The 24392-nt window shown below is 39.1% G+C and overlaps 1 protein-coding gene across 5 annotated transcripts; it reads right to left on the bottom strand.

Moving 5' to 3' along the window:
• Window positions 1–996: 996 nt before the first annotated feature.
• On the bottom strand, window positions 997–24392 carry LOC104897020 (mitotic spindle checkpoint protein MAD1). Of its 5 annotated transcripts, XM_048647647.2 has the most exons (16): window positions 23906–24383; window positions 23499–23598; window positions 23057–23217; window positions 22715–22912; window positions 22528–22620; window positions 21162–21284; window positions 19205–19452; window positions 17182–17353; window positions 15895–16005; window positions 15605–15808; window positions 12673–12835; window positions 11367–11457; window positions 11211–11280; window positions 2590–2718; window positions 1186–1224; window positions 997–1087 (listed from the first exon to the last, which is right to left on the bottom strand). In XM_048647647.2, the coding sequence occupies exons 1-16, from the start codon at window positions 24056–24058 to the stop codon at window positions 998–1000; spliced, it is 2145 nt and encodes a 714-aa protein (XP_048503604.1). In that variant the 5' UTR covers window positions 24059–24383; the 3' UTR covers window position 997. The 5 variants fall into 5 exon arrangements, 2 of the variants coding, with proteins under 2 accessions (XP_048503604.1, XP_010682134.2); XR_002040280.3 differs by lacking the exons at window positions 997–1087; window positions 1186–1224 and adding an exon at window positions 2813–3276 and having other exon boundaries at window positions 2601–2718; window positions 23906–24392; XM_010683832.4 differs by lacking the exons at window positions 997–1087; window positions 1186–1224; window positions 2590–2718 and adding an exon at window positions 9635–10046 and having other exon boundaries at window positions 23906–24387.

Here is a 24392-nt window from a genome sequence, read left to right as displayed (position 1 = left end):
TCAAATTTTATTCGGATCATATTGGATTAGGCCCTAATTCAAACCGTACACCGAACTTTGACCCCTAGTCAAAGATAACGAATGACGAATCATGTTCGACAATACTAATTATTGCGTTGCGTGACCACTATGTTCCTTTTTTTCTTTGAGGGGTGACCACTATCTTCCTCAAAGAAAGTCTTTTCAGTTTGAGAATCTGTTCAGGGAGGTATAGAAGATCTATGGTATGACATTAACATTGGCTGGCTGCCATAATTTACCCCGTTAGTTCTTTAAATTAGACATAAATATGGGGGAGAGAAAGTACAGAGAAAATTGATCTCCTTTTTAATTCTCGGCACCTCCAGAAACAACTTTGAGTAGGAGACCATGAGACCAAATTTTAGTTTAGACATGTGCTTCTCTATTATTTTTTTCCTTGATGAATATATCTCCTATTTATCCAATAAAAAACCTACAGAGTACATTGTGGCAACAGGTTACAGATTTGGACCACCTGAGGCCATTAATAGGCCTCAAGCCGATCAGTAAGCTTAAGACTGACAAAGGTAAGTAGCAACAATTACAGCAGGCGATTTTCCCATCTGCTGCACAAGTCTTGGGGGCATAATGGTATAACTACCATATCTGTCGAATACATGCAACATCTCCTCCTTTACATAAGATTACCTAGCAGGAGCAATACAAAACATATTTGAAATTGTACAGAATTGCTCAACAAACTGCTGCAAATAGCTCGGATGTGTGATCCTGCTCCTTTGTCCAAAGTTGGACGTCTGACCTTATCGACCAATAGTAGCTGCAGAACTCCGCAATACAATAGCAACTATAAAGATCTAGAATCTTACTGTCCATGACTGCAATAATCTTTTCTGAGAGAAGATATAAAAGAGAGACAGAAAAGAAAATATGATGAGCTTATAACAGACAACAGTATAATAGATTGAGAAATAACTCACATTTGACAACAGTATAATAATTAGAGAAATAACTTACATTAGGAAAGGGTGCGCCTATTGAAAGATTCTACAGTCAAGTTGGCTGTAAAAGCTGGAATCGAGTTCAGCTTACGAATAAAAATCTCGACCTACAAAATGAGCAAATCCTGTCTCAAAACTAAGGGAAAAATGATGACAAGAAAACCTAAAACTGCCTCAAACTTAACATGAGATTCACATCACCAACCTGTTGTGATATGTCAGACTGCTTTGCATAATTATTTACCTGCAAGATCCAAGCATTACAGTTTTGTGTAGCACACTAGCATGAGCTTGAAACAGACTTTGTGATAGAGAGAAGAGTTCGCAATTTATGAAGATCAAAGTCTTACATAATACAGTAAAACAGCAGAATTAAACATTTTTTATTCTTTTTAAGCAGGTCTTTACTACATATCACAAGGGCTTCACTTCATGTACGTTTGTTAGTTATGAGCATTTCTGAATGCACTATATCCAACTTTCATTGCGCTTCATATACTTTTTATATTGCCAAAGTAACAGGAATTGTATCAGTGACAATTTGATGAGAGAAAAGTGATCTATGTTAACTTGAACAGCTTACTTCCCTTCTGACTCTATGCTCAATCACATCTCAGAAAAGAGCAACTACTAATCAAATTTCAAGTTCTTGCAATGAGGGTGGCTGGGTGGCAAGCATGGAAAGTTTACATAAAGAAACATCAAGTTCTTCAACCTAAGAAACAAATCTCTATGCTGTGTCACTTGGCTTACAAAAGAGTTGTGCCATAAATTTCATTGTTTCATCATTTTACTACTTTGTTAGAAGTTAGAAGTTCAATGTTTTACATTTACTCTTAGGATGGTGGGCATAACATGGTACAAGTGTTAAATAGTGTTATTTGAATCTCTTTTAGCATAAATTTCATTAAGGACAAATGATTCATTTGTTGAACACGTTCCAAGTTGTTTTAGGATGTTTATGTAACTTAATATGGGTTAGGACTTGGGAGTTTAGGACTACAAAACTACAATGAACACACTTGAGTATTTACAATGAGCCAGTGTGTTTTTTCTCTTTTCAAATTTTTTTTCTTTTTTTTTTTTGAGTCAATGTTGGCAAAGTAATAAAACTATAAATGGCATAGGAATTTTGGATCAGAAACATCAAGCAGCATCAGATTCTAATACCCAATCCGAAATTCCAGGCATCCGGCTTTATAAGATTCGGACCATTTTCTGCTGATCCAAGTTTGCATATTGGATCCAATATATGATACTGCACAGCCCTAGACTAAGAAGTGTTACCTTAAACTTGAGAGTTAATTTGATCCATGAGTGGGCAGAAAAGCATATTATGTAAGAATAACCTATAATTTTGCTGACCATGATCACTGACCAATCCAATAAAAGGACGTCATATGGTGTACAGAAAAGCATAGAAGATTAAGAAAGTATATTATGTCAAGTCACCATACACAGTTTTGAGTTCAGACCAACAATTGCATCAACGAAGAATTTAAGAAGCATAACAATCCAGATGCTCCAGTATGCATTGGCTGCATGAATAATTCACACAGCAATCTTCATGTTATAGAGCTATTAAAGCCCAGAAAATACTGTGCCTTACCAAAATGTTTGTGTTGCCGGACTCATATTCGAACTCTAGCTTCTCATCATCACTTTGCGCATAGATAGATTGTAGTGTAAAGCGGGTTATAGGAATCCCATTTGGACGTTGTTGATCATCCATTACAATCTGGCAGATCACTTATGAGTAAATATATGCAGAACTCAAAGAAGAATGATTATGCTCGATGAAAATCTGAACAAGAATGTGCATGAAAACAAACCTTAATGCAAAACCTACAAAATATTTCTTGGATAAACGAGTTATGTTTTTCCTTTTTGCACTTCTTCACAAAATCTCCGGGATTCATATTTCTTTTTCACTAATAAAATTGGGCTAGAGAATGGGCTACTGAACACCCCGATAAAGCCAGCTTGCAATATGTTAGTCACGAGGGTCTCAATCTCATTTGTCTGAATCTCTAGATCTAGTGACAGGATCAACGCCCTCCTTGAATAAAACTGGATGCTCATGGTACCTTGGGAGAAGCAGGCTAGCTAGCATAAAATACAAACTGTGGTGAGCTTGAAAGATGGCGCTCAAATTGGCTGGAGGCAGTTTGTAAGAAGTCAGAGATACATTTTGGGCTCCATGCCCTTCCATAACATTCAACTCAACCAAAATCCATCCCCACTTTTGCTGCAATTCTTTGTCAGTGGTCCCAGCGAATGTTTCCCAATGGTCAATCTACAAGGAAGCAGTGAATGCAGGAAGGAATAGGTGGCATGTCAATTAAGGCGCTCAAATAGAGAAAAGGAATAGAGCTCGAATTACAAGGAAGATTAAAGACAGGAGTGGAATGGGATCTAGATTCTAGCTGGGCGGTAGTGATTTGGGTTGGGTTTGGGCCCATTAAATCTTGATAATCCCAGCCTTTCTTATTAATCCACCTAAGAGCGAGATCCATGGCAATACCTAAATCATGAAATTGTGGGTACCTTCTGTGCTCATGCTCTAATGCTCAATGTTTACGCATAACATACTGAAGACGATATTAGCTTAATTAGGCAAAAAAATAATAAAAACAGAAGAAATCTGGGATAAAACCAAATAAAAGAGGACGGGTTGCCTCCCGCGAGCACCGGTTTTACAGTCCCGCATGATGATATGCCGAGTACTTTATTCCGTGAATGGTGGTTCGTAAAGACCAACATCTTCCATGACACCAATCACAAAACCTTCATGGTACACCTACAGATGATATCCAAGTATCCATTAACCTTGAACTTCTCATGTTTCTTATTCACTAATTCAGAAGTCTCGTTGATCCTGCCCAATCAAGGTCACAAACTGCTGTAAACCAGCTCAAATACTCAACACAGAATAGTTATTAGGCAAAAGGTAAAGATATGTTGTATTGAAATGGATCAAAGATCAACACTTTTACACAACTAGACTCACATTCGAGAGGTGAGGCTCTCCCATTACACTACAAACTAGACAAGTAATTTTCTGCATTCCCTCTTCTCTCTCCTTCCTACTATTTATACGCCTCCTTCTATCCACTACCCTTCCCTAGCAATCATTGCCCAGACCCAGTACACGTAGTAGTGGGAATAATCCTCTGTCACAACTGTCCTTGTCCTCTCTCCTCCTGCCAAGTGGCCCTTCTGATTAACTAACTGTCATTTGAGAGATCCTGGTATAATACCCTTCTTACCCCTCCTCTTGTAAGTAATTAGTTTTCTGTTATGAGGCTGATGTGTTGCATTACCCGGCCCCCAAAGAGCCACCTTGTCCTCAAGGTGAAAGCTAGGAAATCTGTTTGCCATGGCTACAAAGTCTTCCCAAGTAGCTTCATAGGATGGCAGATGCTTCCATTTAATCAGCACTTCAGAGGGGTGGGAGGCTGTGGTGGTTCGTGACCTGATGCCTAGCAACTCCTCTGGCTCAGTTTCCATCACCAAGTCAGGTGACAGTTGAGGAGATATGCTGGGATGGGCTGTGTTAGTACCAATAGCTAGCTTCAGTTGAGATATGTGGAATACCGGATGTATTCGACTCTCTTCAGGCAATTGAAGTTTGTAGGCTACCTTGCCCACCTTCTGCAGAATTTGAAAAGGCCCATAGTAACGTGCTGCCAACTTATCGTTAGTGCGTTTGGCCAGAGAATTCTGTCGGTATGGCTGGAGTTTAAGATACACCATGTCATCCACTTCGAAGTTCACATCCCGCTTTTTTCCATCCTCATATAGCTTCATCTTATGCTGTGATTTCAGTAGGTAAGCCTTGAGATCATCCAGGATTGCATCTCTCTCAATGAGTTGCTCCTCCACCGTCGACACCGGAGTTTGGCCTCTGTTATACTTAGTGATCTGGGGTGGGTCTCTCCCATAAAGAGCCTTGAAAGGTGTGCAAGATGTTGCTGAATGAATGCTGGTATTGTACCAATATTCAGCCCAATGGAGCCACTTGTGCCAAGCCCGTGGTTTGCCATTGATGAAGCAACGCAGATAAGACTCTAGACATTTGTTTACCACCTCAGTTTGTCCATCCGACTGAGGGTGGTAAGCCGTACTGTAATGAAGAGATGTCCCCTGTAACTTGAAAATTTCTTTCCAAAATAAGCTGAGAAAGACCTTGTCTCTGTCTGAGACAATGCTTGTGGGAGTGCCATGCAACCGAATAATCTCTTTTGAGAAAAGCTCTGCCACTGTCGGGGCTGTAAAGGGGTGTTTCAAACCAATGAAGTGCGCGTACTTGGTGAGTCTATCAACCACCACGAGTACAGTGTCCTTCCCCTGGGAAGGTGGCAGCCCTTCCACGAAATCTAAGCTGATTTCCTCCCACACCTGTTCGGGTATGGGTAATGGCTGGAGTAATCCTCCTGGACTAAGGAAAGAATATTTATTTTGTTGACAGATGCTACAAGCCTGGACATACCTCCATATGGCCCTCCTCATCCCCGGCCAAAACCACTCCGTGGCAAGTCGTTGGTAAGTCTTTAAATCTCCAGAGTGTCCTCCAGCAGGACTATCATGGTACTCCCTCAACAACAGAGCTATGAGGGGGGATTTTGCAGGCACTACTAACCTGCCCTTGTACAACAATTGGTCCTGGTGCACTGTATACCCCTTAGGTACTGGTTTCCCTGCCTGAATATCTCGGGTAATTTGCTGCACAAACGGATCTTGTTTGATCTGTGGGAGCCATTGATCCCACGCAAACTTGCAAGTGGTGCTCATAGTATTGCACTCTCCCTCAATATTCAGTTTTCTCGACAAAGCATCAGCTACTGTATTAGTTATGCCAGACCGATAGCTAATATCAAATGTAAAGCCCATAAGTTTACTTACCCAACGTTGGTACTCTGGACCGATCTCCCGCTGCTCCATCAAGAATTTAAGACTCTGTTGATCCGTCTTGATAACGAATCTCCGCCCCAACAGATAGTGTCTCCATTTAAGCACAGCCATTACAATTGCCATGAGCTCTTTTTCGTATATGGACTTAAGTTTGGCCCTTGGGCCCAAGGTCTGACTGAAATAAGCAATTGGATGATTCTCTTGGGATAACACAGCCCCAAGTCCGTAGCTGCAAGCATCGGTTTCCACAGTGAACACCTTCGAAAAATCAGGGAGGGCTAATATAGGCACGGTAGTCATTGCTCGTTTGAGGTCATCAAACGCGAGAGTGGCCTCTGGGAACCAATTGAAGCTGTCTTTTTTGAGGAGTTGGGTGAGAGGGTGAGCTATTTTGGCGTAGCCTGCCACGAACTTCCTATAGTAACCTGTGAGGCCGAGGAACCCGCGCAACTCCTTAATGTTCTGGGGTAATGGCCATGCTGTCATGGCTCTGATTTTCTCCATATCCACGGCTACTCCCGTAGCAGATATGGTGTGGCCAAGATAAGCAATTTCTGCCTTGCTAAAATCACACTTTGGGAGGTTAGCTAGAAGCTTGTGGTGGTTCAAGGTTTGGAGGACGGTGTATAGATGATGTTTGTGGGCTTCTTGGGTGGGGCTGTAGATCAAGATGTCGTCAAAGAAAACCAACACGAACTTGCGCAAATAGGGTTTGAAGATATCATTCATAAGTGACTGAAAAGTGGCCGGGGCATTGGTGAGGCCGAAGGGCATCACCATGAACTCATAATGCCCCTGATGAGTACGGAAAGCGGTTTTATGCTCATCTCCTTCCCGCATCCGGATTTGGTGATAGCCCGATTTCAAATCAAGCTTTGTGAACACCGTTGCTCCTTTCAGTTCATCAAGTAACTCATCAATAATGGGAATGGGGTATTTGTGGGGAACGGTGGATTTGTTCAAGGCTCTATAATCTACGCAAAATCGCCAACTTCCATCTTTCTTTTTGACCAAGAGCACGGGGCTCGAAAAGGGGCTGCTGGATGGTCTAATGAGGCCAGCCTTCAGCATGTCTTCAATGAGGTGCTCAATCTCATTTTTTTGGATTTGAGGATACCGGTATGGGCGAACGCTCACCGGATCACACCCTTCCTTGAGAGTTATGGTGTGCTCGTGGCCCCGAAATGGTGGCAGCCCACTCAATTCTGCAAACACCCCTCTGTTTTCCTCTATGACCTGCCGTAAGAACCCAGGAATTTCTGGTTGACGTGTTCTGCCGCCTCCTTCCAGCCGGTTTAGTTCCACCAAATATCCCCCTCCCTCCTTTGCTAGAGTCCTCACCATGTTTTTTAGTGAGATTAGAGTCCTGCCCAGTGAGGGTTCCCCCTTTAACGTTACCACCTCTTTTCCCATATTAAATCTCAGTGTTTGAGTCCTCCAATTGTTGGTCATGGTGCCAAGTTTTTCCAGCCACTGAATACCCAGGATTAAATCGGAGTTCCCCAATTCAAGGGGTAAGTAATCTTCCACAATTTCGATTCCTTGCAATTGTAATACCACTGCCTTGCACTCACCTTGGCCGTGTATGGCTTCCCCGGTCCCGAGCGTTACTCCGAACCCTTTGGTGGGGGTAATGGGGATGCCCAGCTTCTCAATGGTGGCTTTGGATAGAAAATTGTGGTTGGCCCCCGGGTCCACCATCACCACCACTGCCTGACCCTTGATCTGCCCCCTCATTTTCATTGTTTTGGGTGTATTGATTCCCAACACGGAGTTTAGAGAAATTTCCGGCTGGTTCTCAGTGGTGTCGCCCTCCCTCACTTCTTCCACCTCCGTGTCCCCTAACACTGCCTCCATTTCTTCATCATCCTCCTCCGCGCTCACTAACACATTGAGCTCCCTCCGGCGACACCGATGCCCAACATTCCACTTCTCATCGCAGCGAAAACACAGCCCTTTTTCTCGTTTTGTTGCATCTCCCTTTCGCTCAACCTCCGGGTCTCGCCACTGCCTCGTGTGAGGTTCGTGGTCGGGAAGTTTCTGGAAACAAAGTTTTGGGACGAGGCTGTAGATCTGGGAATGCTGTTGGATCCACTTTGAGATGGGTTGTAAGTCTGGGTGTTGGGTTTGTTGTAAGTTTGGGTGTTGGGCCTGTAACTTGAGGGGGTGGGTTGAGGGTAGGTATAATGGGTTAGGTGGGAATTTGGAGGGCGGTTCTGGGTTAGGGTTATTTTTCTTGGGCCGGCCCATTTTAGTTTGTCTTCGGCCTTAACTGCCATGTCCATGGCCATGTCTAGGGTTGATGGGTTTAGGAGTCTTACCTCAGCCCGAATATCTCCGTTCAACTTGTTTATAAACTGCCCTTTGGCTATTTCTTCCGGTATGCCCTCCAAAGGAGCCATTAGTTCAATGAACCTTCGCCTATACTCCACCACACTGCCGTCCTGTTCATGCGCGAGCTACTGCTCGTGGAGGCTTCCGGCCGCGGCTGGTCGAAACTGCCGAAGTATCAGCCCTTTGAACTCCTCCCATCTTGAAATCTCCCTTCTCCCATTCTCCCATTGAAACCACAACAGGGCATCACCCTCCAACGCCACCACCGCCGCTTCTACCTTCTCCGCCTCTTCAAGCCGGTAAAAACGGAAATACCTTTCTGCTCTTAAAATCCATCCGTCCGGATTCACGCCGTCAAAAAGGGGTAGATCTAACTTCTTAAACCTCCAATTTCCATGAGTGGGTGTCGGTGTATGGGTTGTATATGGTTGTGGCTGAAGAAAGTTTTCCTCCCGTTGACCGGTAACAAAGGGTGGGTTAAACAGAATATTTGGGTGGTTGAAATTTTGTGGTTGAACAGTGGGCTGATCGGGTGGTTGGATGGGGTGGTGATATGGCGGTGGTTGAAAACCCGGTTGGGCTGGAGGGTTATTGTGGGTTTGCAAGTTTTGGGGTTGTCGAACACTGAAGGTGGCTGACGAATCCTGGCCAGGTGTTCTAGGGTTAGACAATAACTCCTTCATTTCTGCCATAAACCTCAGTTGTTCCTCCCTCAACTGCGTCATTGCTAGATCGTGATTCTCTCGATCTCGATCTATCCTTCCCTCCAAACGTAAGCTCATCTGCGCCATCTCACCAGATAACTTCTCTCCCATGGTTTGCTGGTTCAGCATCACCTCATTCATGGAGGCATGAAGTCCCACAAAGTCCTGTTCTAATTGTTCCACCCTCTGTATTTGTGTAGGAGCCATGGATAGTCACCTTGCTCTAATACCAACTGCTGTAAACCAGCTCAAATACTCAACACAGAATAGTTATTAGGCAAAAGGTAAAGATATGTTGTATTGAAATGGATCAAAGATCAACACTTTTACACAACTAGACTCACATTCGAGAGGTGAGGCTCTCCCTTACACTACAAACTAGACAAGTAATTTTCTGCATTCCCTCTTCTCTCTCCTTCCTACTATTTATACGCCTCCTTCTATCCACTACCCTTCCCTAGCAATCATTGCCCAGACCCAGTACACGTAGTAGTGGGAATAATCCTCTGTCACAACTGTCCTTGTCCTCTCTCCTCCTGCCAAGTGGCCCTTCTGATTAACTAACTGTCATTTGAGAGATCCTGGTAGAATACCCTTCTTACCCCTCCTCTTGTAAGTAATTAGTTTTCTGTTATGAGGCTGATGTGTTGCACAAACGTTATCCCAATTGCATCTGTGCACATAGAAGAATGAGTCAAGGCTTTGAGAATGAGTCAAGGTTGTGAGAATGTTACAGTGGGTAGTTGCTACTCTAGATAAGGTTAAAGTAAATACCATTGAAAGGACAGATACCCTCTTCAATTTCATTATCGCCAACCCAACCACTAAAAAGAGCCTTAAAAAATTACTCCTTGTTTTGTGAACTACACATTACCTTTCACAACAAGTACACCCTGGACAAAGATGAATATATATTCCTATTTGACCTCAAATTGCAGCAAAACTTCTGCCTATTCCACTCTTGATGAAAAAATTATGAAGTTTGAAAATTGTTTTGTTTCCATGAACTTGCTCGGGATTGTGCATGTCTTTGATCCATCGTCAACATCCGATTTCAAGCTTTCATGTCCTCAAATTGCTTCCTCCGCTTCACAGAAACTTAATCATCTTTGATCTACAGGTCAAAAACTTTCCGTACTTAAAGCTTTAACTGGTTTTGAACGCCTATTCGATTATATCAAATTGCTTTATGCTTGTTCACTTTTCGCACACAACCTGTACAACTTTATTTAACCACATCTAAGGCTACAAAATACACCCAGGAGACACGGTTTATGGAACTACGAATAGAGGTAGCAAATGAGTTGTTAGAAATGAAATTTAAGTCAGGTCAAATCAATTCCCAGCTTGAGTTCAATCAGGGTCAAATTTGATATAGATCAGATTACTATGTTCGTCCAATCTATTACATCTCTCCTCAAATTTATGAGGTTTTTCCTTTCTCTGTGGCACTTGTATAAATCAAACGAGGAAGTTCTTAAGAACTGAGAGTGTATAAAGGAACAATTCTGCGTGTGGTGACATAAATCTATCCCTTCATGTTCAACATTTAATTTCAAAATAAAGCAACAATGTTTATTTGACATAATTAGGCCTTCATTAAACCTTTTACAGGAATCTTACATAAATTCTCAATCAAGCATATTAGTCAATACAGCATATTATAAATATAAGGATTAGGCCTATCTAGATAAGAAGACATCGCTTCAACAAAGCAAAACATGAAAGTAGAGAAATTGCTTTAGGCAATTACAAACATTATCCACCAAGGATAATGATGGTGACTTGAACCACTTGAATGCAAATTAATTGTTGAATTGATAGCACTAATAGATGAAAGATCTTCAGCCTCTAATACCATCACAATCCTTCGAAATTGGCCATTTAGATGTGTAATTTCTCCAAGATATTTCATAGTTTCAGTTTCAGAGGTCGAAATACCAGTTCAGAATTTTCTTAACATGCAAACAAATACTTCCTCCGTTTCTAAATAAGTGCAACATTTCTTGTTTACACGTTTGCCAATGCATTATTTTAACCATTAATATCTTCAATTTTCAATAAGTAAAAATTATAAAAAGTTGATATTAAAAAAATTCACATTCAGACGAATCTAACAAGATCCCACATGACTATGTTTTTCCTAAAATGTAAATCACCAAAGCTAATTAAAGTTTAAACTGTGAATAGTAAACACTATGCAAATGTTGCACTTATTTAGAAACGGAGGAAGTATTACACGTATAATGAGACAAGAATAAGACTAAAATTAAGTTACCTTATAACCAAAAAGTTCACAGCATGCCCTCCTGAACACTGAAATTCGATCAGCAAATACAGTCTTGTACCTGGTGCGACATTAATTTAAATGTGAGTATACACGTGGCATATTGGCAAAAAGTATGACTTTAGCAGGTCAGTCATCAAATCTGACCTTTCCTCACGTTTTTCAAGTGTTGCTATTTGCTCTTTCAACTGCACTATTTTACCTGAAATATATGAGTCTACTAGCTGCCCTGCATCAGCTGTAAAATAAGCAGAATGTCAATTCCTGAAACCAGCCAATTCTTAGCTGACAAATAGTCTTTCTTTCTTCTAAGAAAACAGGTTGAGCAAACAATCAAGCGTACTTGCTCCACACAAGCATTGGTTCTCTCAAAATCCAATGGACCAACCAGACCAAACTTTTTCCACAAAGCTCGTATTCAAACACCAGAATATGGGTCTACTAGTGCTCTGCAAGACTGCACTATGTCAAAACTTAAAAAACTAAAGCTATTCCAAGGAGCTAGTCTCAAACACACACTTGGGCGACAAGCCAACAACACACTCAATGAAAGGCTTTGTGAATTCTGCAACTCAACTAAGCTTCTGAATGCTATGAAACCGTGATTTCTGCAGCATCCCAATAGATATTTTCTTGCGGATGATCAAGATCCAAAAAGAACCCAAAAGCAGCAGGAGACTTAAGAAATCCATTTTCAACAAATTTGAAAGTCTCTAATGGTGATTTCTCGACTTTGGAAAGCAATTGACTAAATCAACTATCTCGCTAAACCATCCTTAACTTGTGATTATACTTGACTACATCAACTATCTAATGAAAGCCTCCATTAGTTTTAACTTTTTGTGCAATAGAAGTCCGGCGATTTGCAAATTGTTTGTACCTCTAACCCTGACCTCCATCCCGAGTAACAGAAGCCTAATTAGAGGCATTATACTAGAGTATTGCATGGTATGTTAAGACTAAACTCACACATTTCAAGTCATAACAGGGCAAAACTACATGAGGTTAAAAGCAATATAACATTACTAGTTGATTGACAAGTTAACTAACCATTGAGAAAAGGCCTGAAGGCGCATACTTGTTTGGTAGACATACACATATATAATCGATTTTCTTCTTTGCCTCATATTTCAGAAGAGATTGAAATGCATTCATAAGTCTACTCCAAAAAAATCAGAAATTAAATGACAAATAGCAAATTTATAGTTGATTCTTCTTCGCGTCATATTTCAGATAGAAAGAATGAAACGCGTTCGAAATTTAAACATTCATATCCTTAGGTAACTTAGCTACCAATCAAAGTGAATGCAGAAACTGTAAGGACAACAGAAGGTAAGATGGAATAAGGTTAAAAAAAATTAAAAAAGTCTACTCCAAAAACATCAAAAATTGAGTGACACATGAAAAGGCATGAAGCAATATAAATATCATGATGCAGCTTAAAAGTCCGCACCTGACTGTTTCTTTAATTCTTCTACGACCTTAAGTTTCTCATTGGCCTTCTGAAGTTCACACTGTAAGGCTTCTATAGTTTCCCTAGCCTCACTTTCAACCCCCAAAGCATTCACCATTCGCAGAACTTTTGTGTTAGAAGCCGAAAAATCGCCATGTCCTAACTGCAGAGAAGAAAAACAGGAGAATCAATAACATTCTTCCACAAGAAACAATCATCGTACAAGCAGGCACAAGTTCTTGACATCATAGTTTCTTCTTGTTCTGTCAATTGTCCAAAGCAAACATGTCCACTTATCCGCCCATCCCTTACCAACTCAAACGGTCATCCTCAAACACCCTTACCTTATCATGCATACAGTAACAGAATAATTGAGCTTTTGGTCTGAAAGAATGATTTTTTAGACAATGACAAGAAAAGACCAGTTTCCACTTGTAAGCTAGCCTATGTTACTTGGACAGGTTGCAGATCGGGCAACAGTACATATAAAAGTGTCGAACACTTCGTGCTTATACTTTCAGAAACAGCGACACTGTCCGAACATTTGAGACAGGTGCCAGGACACTGTATCGCGAAACATAGTTTTGAATTCAAAAGGCCTTTTTGCGTGTGCTTTTCACATTACATATACATATACACATATTTCAAGTTGAACTGTTTCTACTTTCTGCACCAGTTCCTACATCAAGCCTATTTTGAGTATGTATCGCGTAATTTTCTCTTTTAGACTGTCTTCTATACAAATAAGTGGTTCAAGGTATCTAAAGTGTCTGGATGAAATTTGGGGTGAAGATTCGAAGTTACATAGGGGATCCTTCACATCACAAAAGAAAGTGTGTACAATGTTTTGACGTTACCTTAAAAATGAAAGGCAATAGAGCACATCTAGGTCATAGCATATACATAACCGGAACCCCCCTCCCCCAAACTCAACTCCAACGCCCATATGAAAAAAATAGTTAAGATTTCAAAGTCAACCAAGCTATGCATGAGCCACGTAGTGCTGCAGGAGCATTTTAGTTAAGTATTGATCTTGCCAAGAAAAATACAAGCAAATCAGCACGAGTTAGTGGTGCCTATAAATATCTTAACGCCACTGAACAGCATTTTTCGTGATCATGATTGTGGTCCCATGCACAAAGTGAAAAATAGTCGCATTCAAGACTCAACAATGTGCATGCCATGTTACCTAGCAACTACCCCACCTAATAACCATCCACTACTGGAAAACAATTTATCCATAACCACCCACAACATATAACACTTCAAATTTTCCATCATTGTTTTCTAGCCACAAAACCTGCATATTCTCCAAGCATGCTGATTAGTGATCACCAAAGAAACATCCTCCATTTAGTACTTCCTCGACGACTCAACCAGCATATGCACATCCTCAATATAGATAGTGGACACACTCTTCATCAGCACAATCTCAAACAGAAGATGGACATAGCCAAACAACACCACAACAATCAATGATGTTCTATCTAACTATCAATAACAAGACAAAGATCTAAGAAGAAAAATATGTCTAGCATCTAACTCTAGAGATTTTATATTACTCTTGAGCCTTCCCAGTCAAGCCATTCATGCAAAGCCTTAGCCTTTTCATCACAACACATTTTTATAATAGAATTGAATGAAGGATGCGAAAATTTCAACAAGTGTTTACAAAAGGAGCTACAAGAGAATTGGCACCAAGAAAGACACTCCATTTTGGGGATAAACGAAAGAAAGGCCTCTAGGTTCTAGCAAGTTAAACATGCTTAAGAAGCTCCATACCCCAATCTAACAGACTGCTTTAAAACATGGAAATTCTACAAAGAGAACATCCACTTTATTGAAACTTCCATAATATGAGCATTATGAAGTGACAGTAAGACAAGACACAACAAAGTGATAGTAAAGGTGGCTCCTACCCAAGACTCTTCAGACATGCAACTCTTGTCCCAGGTCCCTCTAAATCTGACTCAAGGAAAGGAAATTAGAATTTACTAAGAACAACAGTTTCAAGCACATAAAGTGGGAAGCCGGAATGCCTGGAAGTACTGGTCAGATAATAAAATCTGAAAGCATCGACATAATCCCCTCCCATGCAGAAAAGAAAAAAAAAATTAACACTAAGAAGTCCCAAAGAGGAAGCTAGAGTTGAGAAACATTCTGGGACAGCCAACTGTTTCCAGAAGATATATGCAGTGAAGAAAGGTTCAAAATTTTACACACTCAAAATTGACAGCAGTGATTACTGAATAGCACTTGGCAGACAGCACACTAGCCAATGACTTTCACGAGAACATGATCTACAAAATGTATTCAGATGACTACAGAATATAAGGCCTCTTCAGACCATCTTCTGCACAAAGAATTGTACAACTTTTCACTATTATAACTAACCAATATAAGGATTTGATATCCAGAGCAAAATTTCTTAGTATTGAATCTGCACAAGTGGTTTATTTTAACTCATAAATAATTATAATTGGTTTTAAGATATAAATAGTTCATCTAAAATGATTTGATATTTTTGAATAAAAAGGTCTTAAAAATAGAAAGCATGCGATTACTCATTACTACACCCTTTAATAACTTCTAATTATTTTTTCATTGTTATAAAAACAAATATGTTACAACGGGTAGGCTAAGCGCCAAACACAGCAAAAGTTCCCCGTTTACATGAGTTCCTCTATGATGGATGCAATTCATTAGCTTATTTCATTTCTTTCTTTTCTTATACCACTCCTCTACATTTAATGATTCTTTTCATCCATTGACACTTTCTCATTTTATAGAGCACAGAAGATCATGCTTGGAAAGGGGCTCCTCCCAATAACATCATCCAGAGATAAGACACCCATTAGTATTCTCAAAAATGAACTTGATTGATTTCCCTGAGGATAGAGAAGGCATATTTTTCTTAATATAGCATACATACTTTAGACTCCAATAAAGCAATCTCAGAACGAAGCCGGTCCCCCTCTCTCTCCAGGGACTTTATTCTTCTTGCTTCAGTATTTAGCTTCTCATTCAACATTCTCATTTCATTATGATGCCGATCATTGGCAGCCTTCTGTTCACTGAGATTGCTTTCCAATTCCTTGATGTAACAGTCTTTCTGGACAAGAGATGATTCAAGCCCCTACAGTTTACAATACAACATATCTAATCATTATAGAACAATGTAAGTATTAAGTAGAAAGAAACAAATGAGGAAACTGAAACAACCTGAATTAAGGTTCTTCTGACAGCTTCATTATTGGGTTCTGCATTTGTCTGCTGGTTTGAATCATTAGAAGCAGTTTTTAATTGATCTCTTTCTTCAATAACCGATGATAGCTATATTATTTTAAAAGAAAATGAAAAAGTGATGAGAGACAGAAGGCTACATAACACGAAAAAACGAAACCGGCGAAAACAAATGATAAAACTAAACCAAGCACAAATGTGAAGTTGGTGAGCAAGTGTCCCACCCATGTCCGAGTGTCGAGGACCCGACACGGGTACTTAAGGTGAAATGAAGAGTCCGAGCAACGTAGGTTAAGAACTGAAAATCTGGACAGAACTTAGAGTTGAAGAAGGATAATGTTGATTGACTAATCTGGGAATACAGAATATTAACAAGGATATCCCATCTACATTGCACTTTGTTTTTTGATACATATTATTTCCCTTACAGAAATAAGTAGAACTTCCCATTCTTTATTTAGCCTTATTGTGCCCTCAATAGCTGAAAACAACAGTGCATTTATGAGTCTCAACTCCAGAAAAGTGAAGCTAGTGAGCAACAACCTCAAGCAAAATCAAATTGTTTCCTCATCACGTCTAGAATCTGGTGGAACGTTTTTTATTCAGTTCTAAAAATTATCTCAGAAGAATACCACAATCTTCAATTGGCAGTTCTCTAGCACCACTGCATTTTGTAGATTTTTGACACATAAATAACATCAAAAGACCCCGAAGAAAGCTGCATACAACTGAATTTGATTTTATCTAATGATAATCATAGTTAATAACTCTACCTTTATGATCATGCTTTGATAGCTTTGAATTTTGATTATTCATACTACTGTCTGCAGTAACTTCTAAAGTCAGCTCTAGTTACACTTACTATCTCTTTTACTTTTTAAATGCAATGGCAGAGAACACAAACTGCTTAGAACACAAGCTGCACAAAAAACAACAATATTCAAAGTACATTCACCAGATACTATATCATATATGTATCTAATTCTAAATAGGAGCTATAAGACTATAACCCATAATCTTGCTTGAAATTATCTTTCATATTTTAGAACACCTGCAGCTCTACATGAATAGACCAATCAACCTAGCCAAATTCCAACCTCAAAAATAGGCTAACAGAAATATGTCAAACTCCCATAAAAATGCAGTGTCTAATCATCTGAACAGCCAAGCAACTATAACAGTCTACATCTATTCTACATTAGTATGGGAATTAATGTAATTTTAAGGGGAAAAGCCAAAAACAATTGCAGTAATACTTATACCTACTTTTGCTTCGAGTTCCTTGATTTCTAATTTCAAGGATTGTTCCTTCTCCTTGGCTAATGCTGTTTCTGATTCTGCATTTTTCTTATCAAGCACAGCACTCTCAAGGGCTACCTCTAGTTGTTTCAAGCGTGCATTTGCCTCTCCCAGCTTTGCCATGCTGTCAATCACTTCCCTGTATTGTAAATAAAAAACAGTAAGCATGACAGCAATAGAAAATGTAGCATAGTGATTAGCACAAGTGGACAGATCAATAAGAGGCCCATTTTCACGAATTGTTGCTGGTGCCTAAAACAGCTATGGTAAATCCTTTACTTGAGAGTGCATCAGTCCCTTGTTAGATGTAGGGTAACATGAATTTCATAATAGCATTTCTTTACTTATCATTAGTAACAAAGAAACAATACACTCCAGAAACTTCACAAATCCAGTGGCCAGACCTGACTTACATTTTACAAGTAGCATCCTCTTGCATATCATATTAGATGGGAGAATTGTCCAAGGTTGACAGTTCTTTCAGTATCTAGGATATATTATCAAATTTCAAAAGGCTGGAGAATTGGATAGACAAGCGGCTCACAGAATCAAAGCAGGTTGATTGAAGTGGAAGAACGCCAAGGAATGTCTATGTGATCTTGGCATGCCCCAAAGATTGAAGGGAAATTTCTAGCGCACGGTAACTTGGCCTGCATTGTCTTATGGCACGTAATTTTGGGCCACGAAATATTGCTACATTTATCTTGCATATGCTACGTTGGATGCACGTATATATGTGAAGGAAAATCGCCTAAGATAATCTGGACATAAAAGACGGAAACAGGGTGATGCACCGATTAGGAGAGTTGAAGAGTGGCATAATGATGGGATTGTGAGAGATAGGGGAATGTGTAAGAAAAGTTGGATGAGGGTATTGAAATAGATATGAGTCTAGCCGGGATTGAGGAACATATGGCATTGAATGAGACAAAGTGGAGGGAGATAATCTCTGCTGATGGAATGAATTTGACTCTATATGTTATACCTTTTGATTCCTTTTACTTCACTCCTATTGTTTTGCAAACTTTTTCTCCCTTGAGCATCCTTTATCAATACTCTTTCTTAAGGTTCTCCCAAACCTTGTGACTGTTTTTCTTCGGAAAGAGTTTGTTCTCTTGACATCTCTTTTCAGCCCTCTTTTATAAGACGTTCTCAAATTTCATTTTATATCCTCACATTTCGGTTTTCACTTTGCACCCTTCATTTCTTGTTCCTTATGTTTTCTCCCGACTTACTTCCCTTAGTTTCTCCTTTTTCTTTGTTCACTCTCTTTAGCTTATTCATTTAATTTTCTTGTTCCATTTGTCATCTAGACGAATCCTTACAACAGTGTGTAGTCGATCCCGAATCATTTTGGGAGTGTAGTCGACCACGAATCATTTTGGGACTAAGGCTTTGTTATTTTTGTTGTATCCTCTTGCATATCATCAAAATCGTCAGATCCTAATATAACATTGCGTTATAAAAGGTAACCCACTCATATACTTCCCAATCTGAAACCAAAGACGCATCACTTCAAGACTATATTACAAGCAAATCAAATAGGTAAACAAAGAATCTTCATTGCCTAGACAGGCCATCCATCATGCAAACATCACTAAGTTTTCTCTGGTAACCCTAAAGTTCATAGGTGTTTTATGTATAGTCCACTATTTATCCTTACTCAAAGCATAGTAAATTATCAAAATGACAACTATCAAATGTTCTAAGCTTCATATTCTCTACAGGATTTGAACGTAGCAAGTTTCTTATTTTCCAAGCATATTAGTTTGCACTCCGAACACGAACGTGGGTTTTCCTTCACTAGTGAACATTGAATAATGATTAATGCATTAATGAGAACTTTCTCCCACTTAGCAGGAAAAGACCTTGTTTTCTATTCAAAAAATGTGTACTATGGCTTATATGAATGCATGCTTCTGACTCCATTAATTCTGTAGCCAACAAGCAGATAGAAAAGCCAAATTGTTAAGAAAATTAAAGCACATACTTCTGCATAGCAACAAACTTCAGGGGAATATCATCAGAAGATTCAACACCAGGAATGTCTTTTGTGACTTTCTTCCAAGAAGACAACTCATCCTCCAGTACTTTCATACATAGCTGGATCTCTTGTAACTTAACAAGCTCAGCTTCAACCCTTTCCCGGCGCCCTTTTTCTTCGATGAACTTCTCTTTCAACAGCTCGATGTTCTCATGAGATGATTTCAACTTTCTTGCCTCACGCACTTCAGACTCCTTAACATGGAAAGAACCAAGAAATAAAAGATCTCATGAGAATCATCGCAAACATGTTAACACAAACCAGGCATAAGTAAGCACAGAAAAAGCGAGCAATAGGATCATTGCCTAAAGCCTCAACTTTCTATCCTCCACGAGAGAACTTGTCCAAAACCAATACAACCAAGACAGAAATTGTAGCCGACAGAATTACTAAATTCTCTTGCTTTAAGTGTAAAGTTAAACTTGAGTGACATCACAATTCAAAAACATTACTCTGTTTAGAAAAGTTACGGTTACTTTTCCCCCTGTTAATGAAATCGTCACCGTGACCAATGAAACAAGAAAAGAGCGGGACATTAAAAAGAATAAACAAGGAAGAGGGAGAAAGTGAAATTAATATGACAAAAGGGGTAGGAGAAGTAAGAAAAGTTAAAAACAAAAATGTGAGGATAGATAAATAAAATAAGTACATTTGAAAATATCATATAGAAGAGAGAAAAAACAGCTTTTAAGGGAAAACAAATGAAAAGGTTAGAGAAAACCTTAAGAAAGGGAATATGTAACAAATGATCAATGAAAAAGGTCTGTAAAATGCAAGAAGTATACTAAGAGGGGTCAAAAGGGAAGATGTATAAAATCAAGTCAAGTCATCAACATATATTCTTGCCCTCCACTTTGCCCTATCCAACGACATATTTTCCTCAATCTCGAGTAGACTCGTATCATTCTCAATCACCTTCATCCAAGTTTCCTTAGGTCTTCTCCTACCCCTTACAACCCTATCACTTTGCCACCCTTCCAGCCTCCTTCTAACCGGGGCATCACTTGGTCTCTGTCTTACATGTCCAAACCATCTTAAACGATTCCCCATCAATTCAGATAAGAAAAAAAAATAGTGCAGAAAAAGTGAGAAAAACAAAGTATGTGGAACAAGATCATGTCCTTATAAAACTTTTAAAAAGACAAAAAAAGAAAAAAATACAAGAAAGCGTGCAATCACATTGGGCATCATATGAAACTAAAGAACTCAGTTGCACAAACCAGAAAGATGCTACAAGTACAAACAGTCAAACACCACAACATCCTGTAAGACCTCCAGCCATTAGCTGTTGTCTTAAATAAAAAAGAATTTCACTGGTGACTGGTGAAGAAAAAAGAAATTACACAAAGGGTGGACTTCCTGCGGGAAATACGAAATTTAATTAGAGAGCTCCACTTACTTGATTATTCAAAGGTATTACTCGTAAAAAAGTCCCATCAAAATTACCAATTAGCTGTTCCAATATTATTTCTCCTTACCCACTAATTCCTTTACTAAGACTGACAGACCTGATAGCCATGACAGAATGACACTCATCAACTCAAAATGCAAAACAACCAAAAAGGCAACTTTGAAGGTCATCTCTAGTCAATCTTTCACTGTAAGGAAAATGAATAACCATTTAATTATAGCAAGAGTGACAAAAGGCCTAAGAACTCTTAAACTCCTTGTTCCTGAAAGGTTGTTGATGCATATAAAATTAACTTCTTTTCTAAATAAAGCACAAGGATGAGCTAAGTCTTAATGAGTAAATTTAGGTAGCACATCAACCAACGGCCTCGTCTACCCCACAGGTGCTGCCCCTTCCCACCCCTACCCAAGGCCCAAATTCTTCTGTTCCAAGAAAATCACAGGTTTTTGACATCCTATACACACCATAAAAGCAAAAATGAACTACACTTACATAGTTCTTCAGCTCCTCCTGCAAATGCTTCACTAAGACATCATTCTGAGAAGGGGCATTATCCCCTTTTGGACACACAAGACCTGTTACTTCCTTTTCCATTTCATTCTTCTCATACAAACACTGCAAAGCACACAACATAGTATAAGCACAAAGCTAAGAAGAGAAAAAAGAGCCTCGTCACCATTGATACTGCTGTGAAAATCATTAAAACAAAATAATCGATAACATAGAAAACTTACACCATGGGAGAAAATACATAGAAAGGAAAAAATCAGGCATAATCTCAATATTTTTTCAAAAACAATATATTGACAAGTGGTATAACTATTTTCTAAGACAGCCAATTTACTGTCAACTGTCAAGTTCTAATCTTTAATAAGAAATAGTAAGAAATAACCCCTCCACACACACACCCCCCCCCCCAAAAAAAAAAAAAAAAAGAGAGAAACAATCCTGATTTCAACACTTTGATCCTGATTTCTGTAAATGATCTACAAATTAAGTGTTTCATAGCAACAGTTTGTACATAAACTTCACCTTTTGTTGAACCTCAACCAAGTTAAGAAAGAGAATAATGGTTATTGGACTTTCAGAAGTCTGTAAAATGTTTTCTTTAGTTTATGGATAAAAAAAAGAAATTCTATGATAAGATGATTGGAATTTACAAAGTGGGGCCGTATATCCACCAAATTTTGGCAGAGAGAGAGAGACAAAAATAGAGCTCCAACCACGCTTCAGATTTAGAAAGGACATGATGCAGTATAACCCTTGAGAACGTGCCTAACTGAGAGCACTACCTGATTTGTAGAAGCCACTGGAAATTCTAGATCACAAAAAAGCCTATCACTCCTCTCCGATCAAAGCACCACCATAATAACAAAAAAAAAGCAACCCGGCAATAAAATGTGTGCCCTTTCAACGCTTCAGATTTAGAAAGGACATGATGCAGTATAACCCTTGAGAACGTGCCTAACTGAGAACACTACCTGATTTGTGTAGAAGCCACTGGAAATTCTAGATCACAAAAAAGCCTATCACTCCTCTCCGATCAAAGCACCACCATAATAACAAAAAAAAAGCAACCCGGCAATAAAATTTGTGCCCTTTCAACGCTTCAGATTTAGAAAGGACATGATGCAGTATAACCCTTGAGAACGTGCCTAACTGAGAACACTACCTGATTTGTGTAGAAGCCACTGGAAATTCTAGATCACAAAAAAGCCTATCCCTCCTCTCCGATCAAAGCACCACCATAATAACAAAAAAAAAAAGCAACCCGGCAATAAAATTTGTGCCCTTTCAGAGCTAGAATGACATTTATGGCATGACATGGAGAATTAGATATATAAAGAAAAGCTACAACCTTATCGAGCTGTTTGCTTATGTCTTCAACCTTCTCCTTTAATAGTTCAGACTCCTTTTCAGCATTACAAGCTTGGCATTGTGCTCTTTCAAGCTGCAATTAAATAAACAAAATAAATTAGGAAGAAACGGACAAATATACAATATGAATTTTGTAGGAATAAAATTAATTAACTACTTCTACGCACATCAGCCCTTAACCTAGAAATTGAAAGCTTTGAATCTCCTTTCAAATGCTTGAGTTCATCTTTTAGATTCTTCTTTTCCCTCTCTGTGCTGTCTGAAAGCTGCTTTAGTTTCTGCTCTAGAAGATTCGCTTTCTCTTCAGCAGCAGCCGCAGATGATTCTGAACTCTTGCGCAGGCTTTCTTCCTTTTTGAGCTTACCCTGATGCACGAACCCCAAAACCAAATAAGACTACAACGCAAAAAGTTTTTGTAGCGTATAGATTAAATCATCTTAAGAAAGTAAATTTAAAGAATACACACATTAGAATTAGAACTCAAACCCAAAAACCAAACCATTAGTCACCTCAAGTTCATTGCATAGTTGCATTTGTTTCTTCAGTTGCTCTTGATATTCCTTGACCTCCTTCAAGATCTTTCCCTGCAGTGCCTCCTCACGTCCTCTGGCAGCAGCAAGCTCCTGCTCAGCATAAAGAAATTGATCTCGGTATCTCTTCCCGTCAGATTCTGAAATACAATGAAAGGCCCTTTTATCAACTTCGTCTCCACTGTTAGCTGCTAACATCAATTTCATAAGCAAGCATACAAACAGCTGAAAAAGATCTCCCTGGATTAATAATAAAAAGGAATTTAGAGGGAAAACACCAATTTTAATGTGAAGTGAAGCTCCTCTTATATAAAGTGACCAATACATGGACTCACACATATTAAGCGTGGGAAAGGGGAAACACGGCACTGCTGTCTGCTACAAACTTAAACAACGTTAGTCATTTGTTTAGATGAACTACCTGCTTTCAGAAGGTTCTCGTTCAATGTCTCTAATTTGGACTGATATTCAGTAACTGAGTTCTCCATACTAGCATAATTGTCCAAAAGGTCTGCTTTCACCTGCAAGATGACACAATGATATTGATATGATTATTACAGTATCAAAAGTATAAGCCCATATTCAACAGTTACAATCAAAAAGAAAAATATCCCTTTATTAAACACGCATTTCTCATACTGCCATGAAAAACTTAGGAAACAATATTATCTAGAATTTACATACACCAAAACTTGGAAAACAAAAAGCATGTTTCTAATTCAAACTATTATCAACTTCCTTTTTGTCCATGTATATATAGAATGACAAGTGTTAGTATATGAAAATCACGGAGGAAGTAGTATAAGAAAAGAAAGAGGAAAAATGTACCATTTGACGACATTGGTAAGTGCAAAGAAGATGATCGGAGGGGTGAGGAGAAGATTGTGGCAACGACGACGACGACGGAGGATCCTCGTAGATAACAAGGCGGCCGGGGGAATCGGGTCTTGGTTTCTTCGGAGGTGGTGTTCTCAGCATCATTTTCTCTCTTTCTCTTCTCTTACTTTTGTTGTTGCTGTGATATTGTACTGATTTTAGGGTTTAAACTCAGAGTATTTTTGCAGATTGCAAATTGCAAATTGCAAAATTGGAGAGAGTTGTTCTTCTTCTTTGGCTCACCAGCTATTTTAATTGAAACTTTGAAAGGCGCCAAGTTTGCTGCTCCACTTTGATTCGATTTCTTCTGAATTTTTTTTTTTTTTTTTTTTTTTGAAATTCGATTTTTTGTGAATTTAACGGTGGATGAATGTATGATTGAATACAGTAGTGTAGCTCTTGCCTCGTCTTTTACGATTCAATCTGTATATTTTTTTTT

Source organism: Beta vulgaris, chromosome 6, assembly GCF_026745355.1.
Source record: "Beta vulgaris subsp. vulgaris cultivar EL10 chromosome 6, EL10.2, whole genome shotgun sequence".
Classification (NCBI taxonomy): domain Eukaryota; kingdom Viridiplantae; phylum Streptophyta; class Magnoliopsida; order Caryophyllales; family Amaranthaceae; genus Beta; species Beta vulgaris.
Note: the sequence above shows the minus strand (reverse complement) of the source record. Positions and strands in the feature narration are given on the sequence as shown.

Excerpts from the sequence above, each read along its gene's own strand:
- LOC104897020 (XM_048647647.2), bottom strand. The coding sequence starts at position 24,058 with ATGATGCTGAGAACACCACCTCCGAAGAAACCAAGACCCGATTCCCCC. Across the intron at positions 23,218-23,498 it reads CGAGAACCTTCTGAAAGCAG|AATCTGACGGGAAGAGATAC; the intron begins GTAGTTCATCTA and ends ATTGTATTTCAG. Across the intron at positions 1,225-2,589 it reads CCGGCAACACAAACATTTTG|GTAAATAATTATGCAAAGCA; the intron begins GTAAGGCACAGT and ends TGGATCTTGCAG.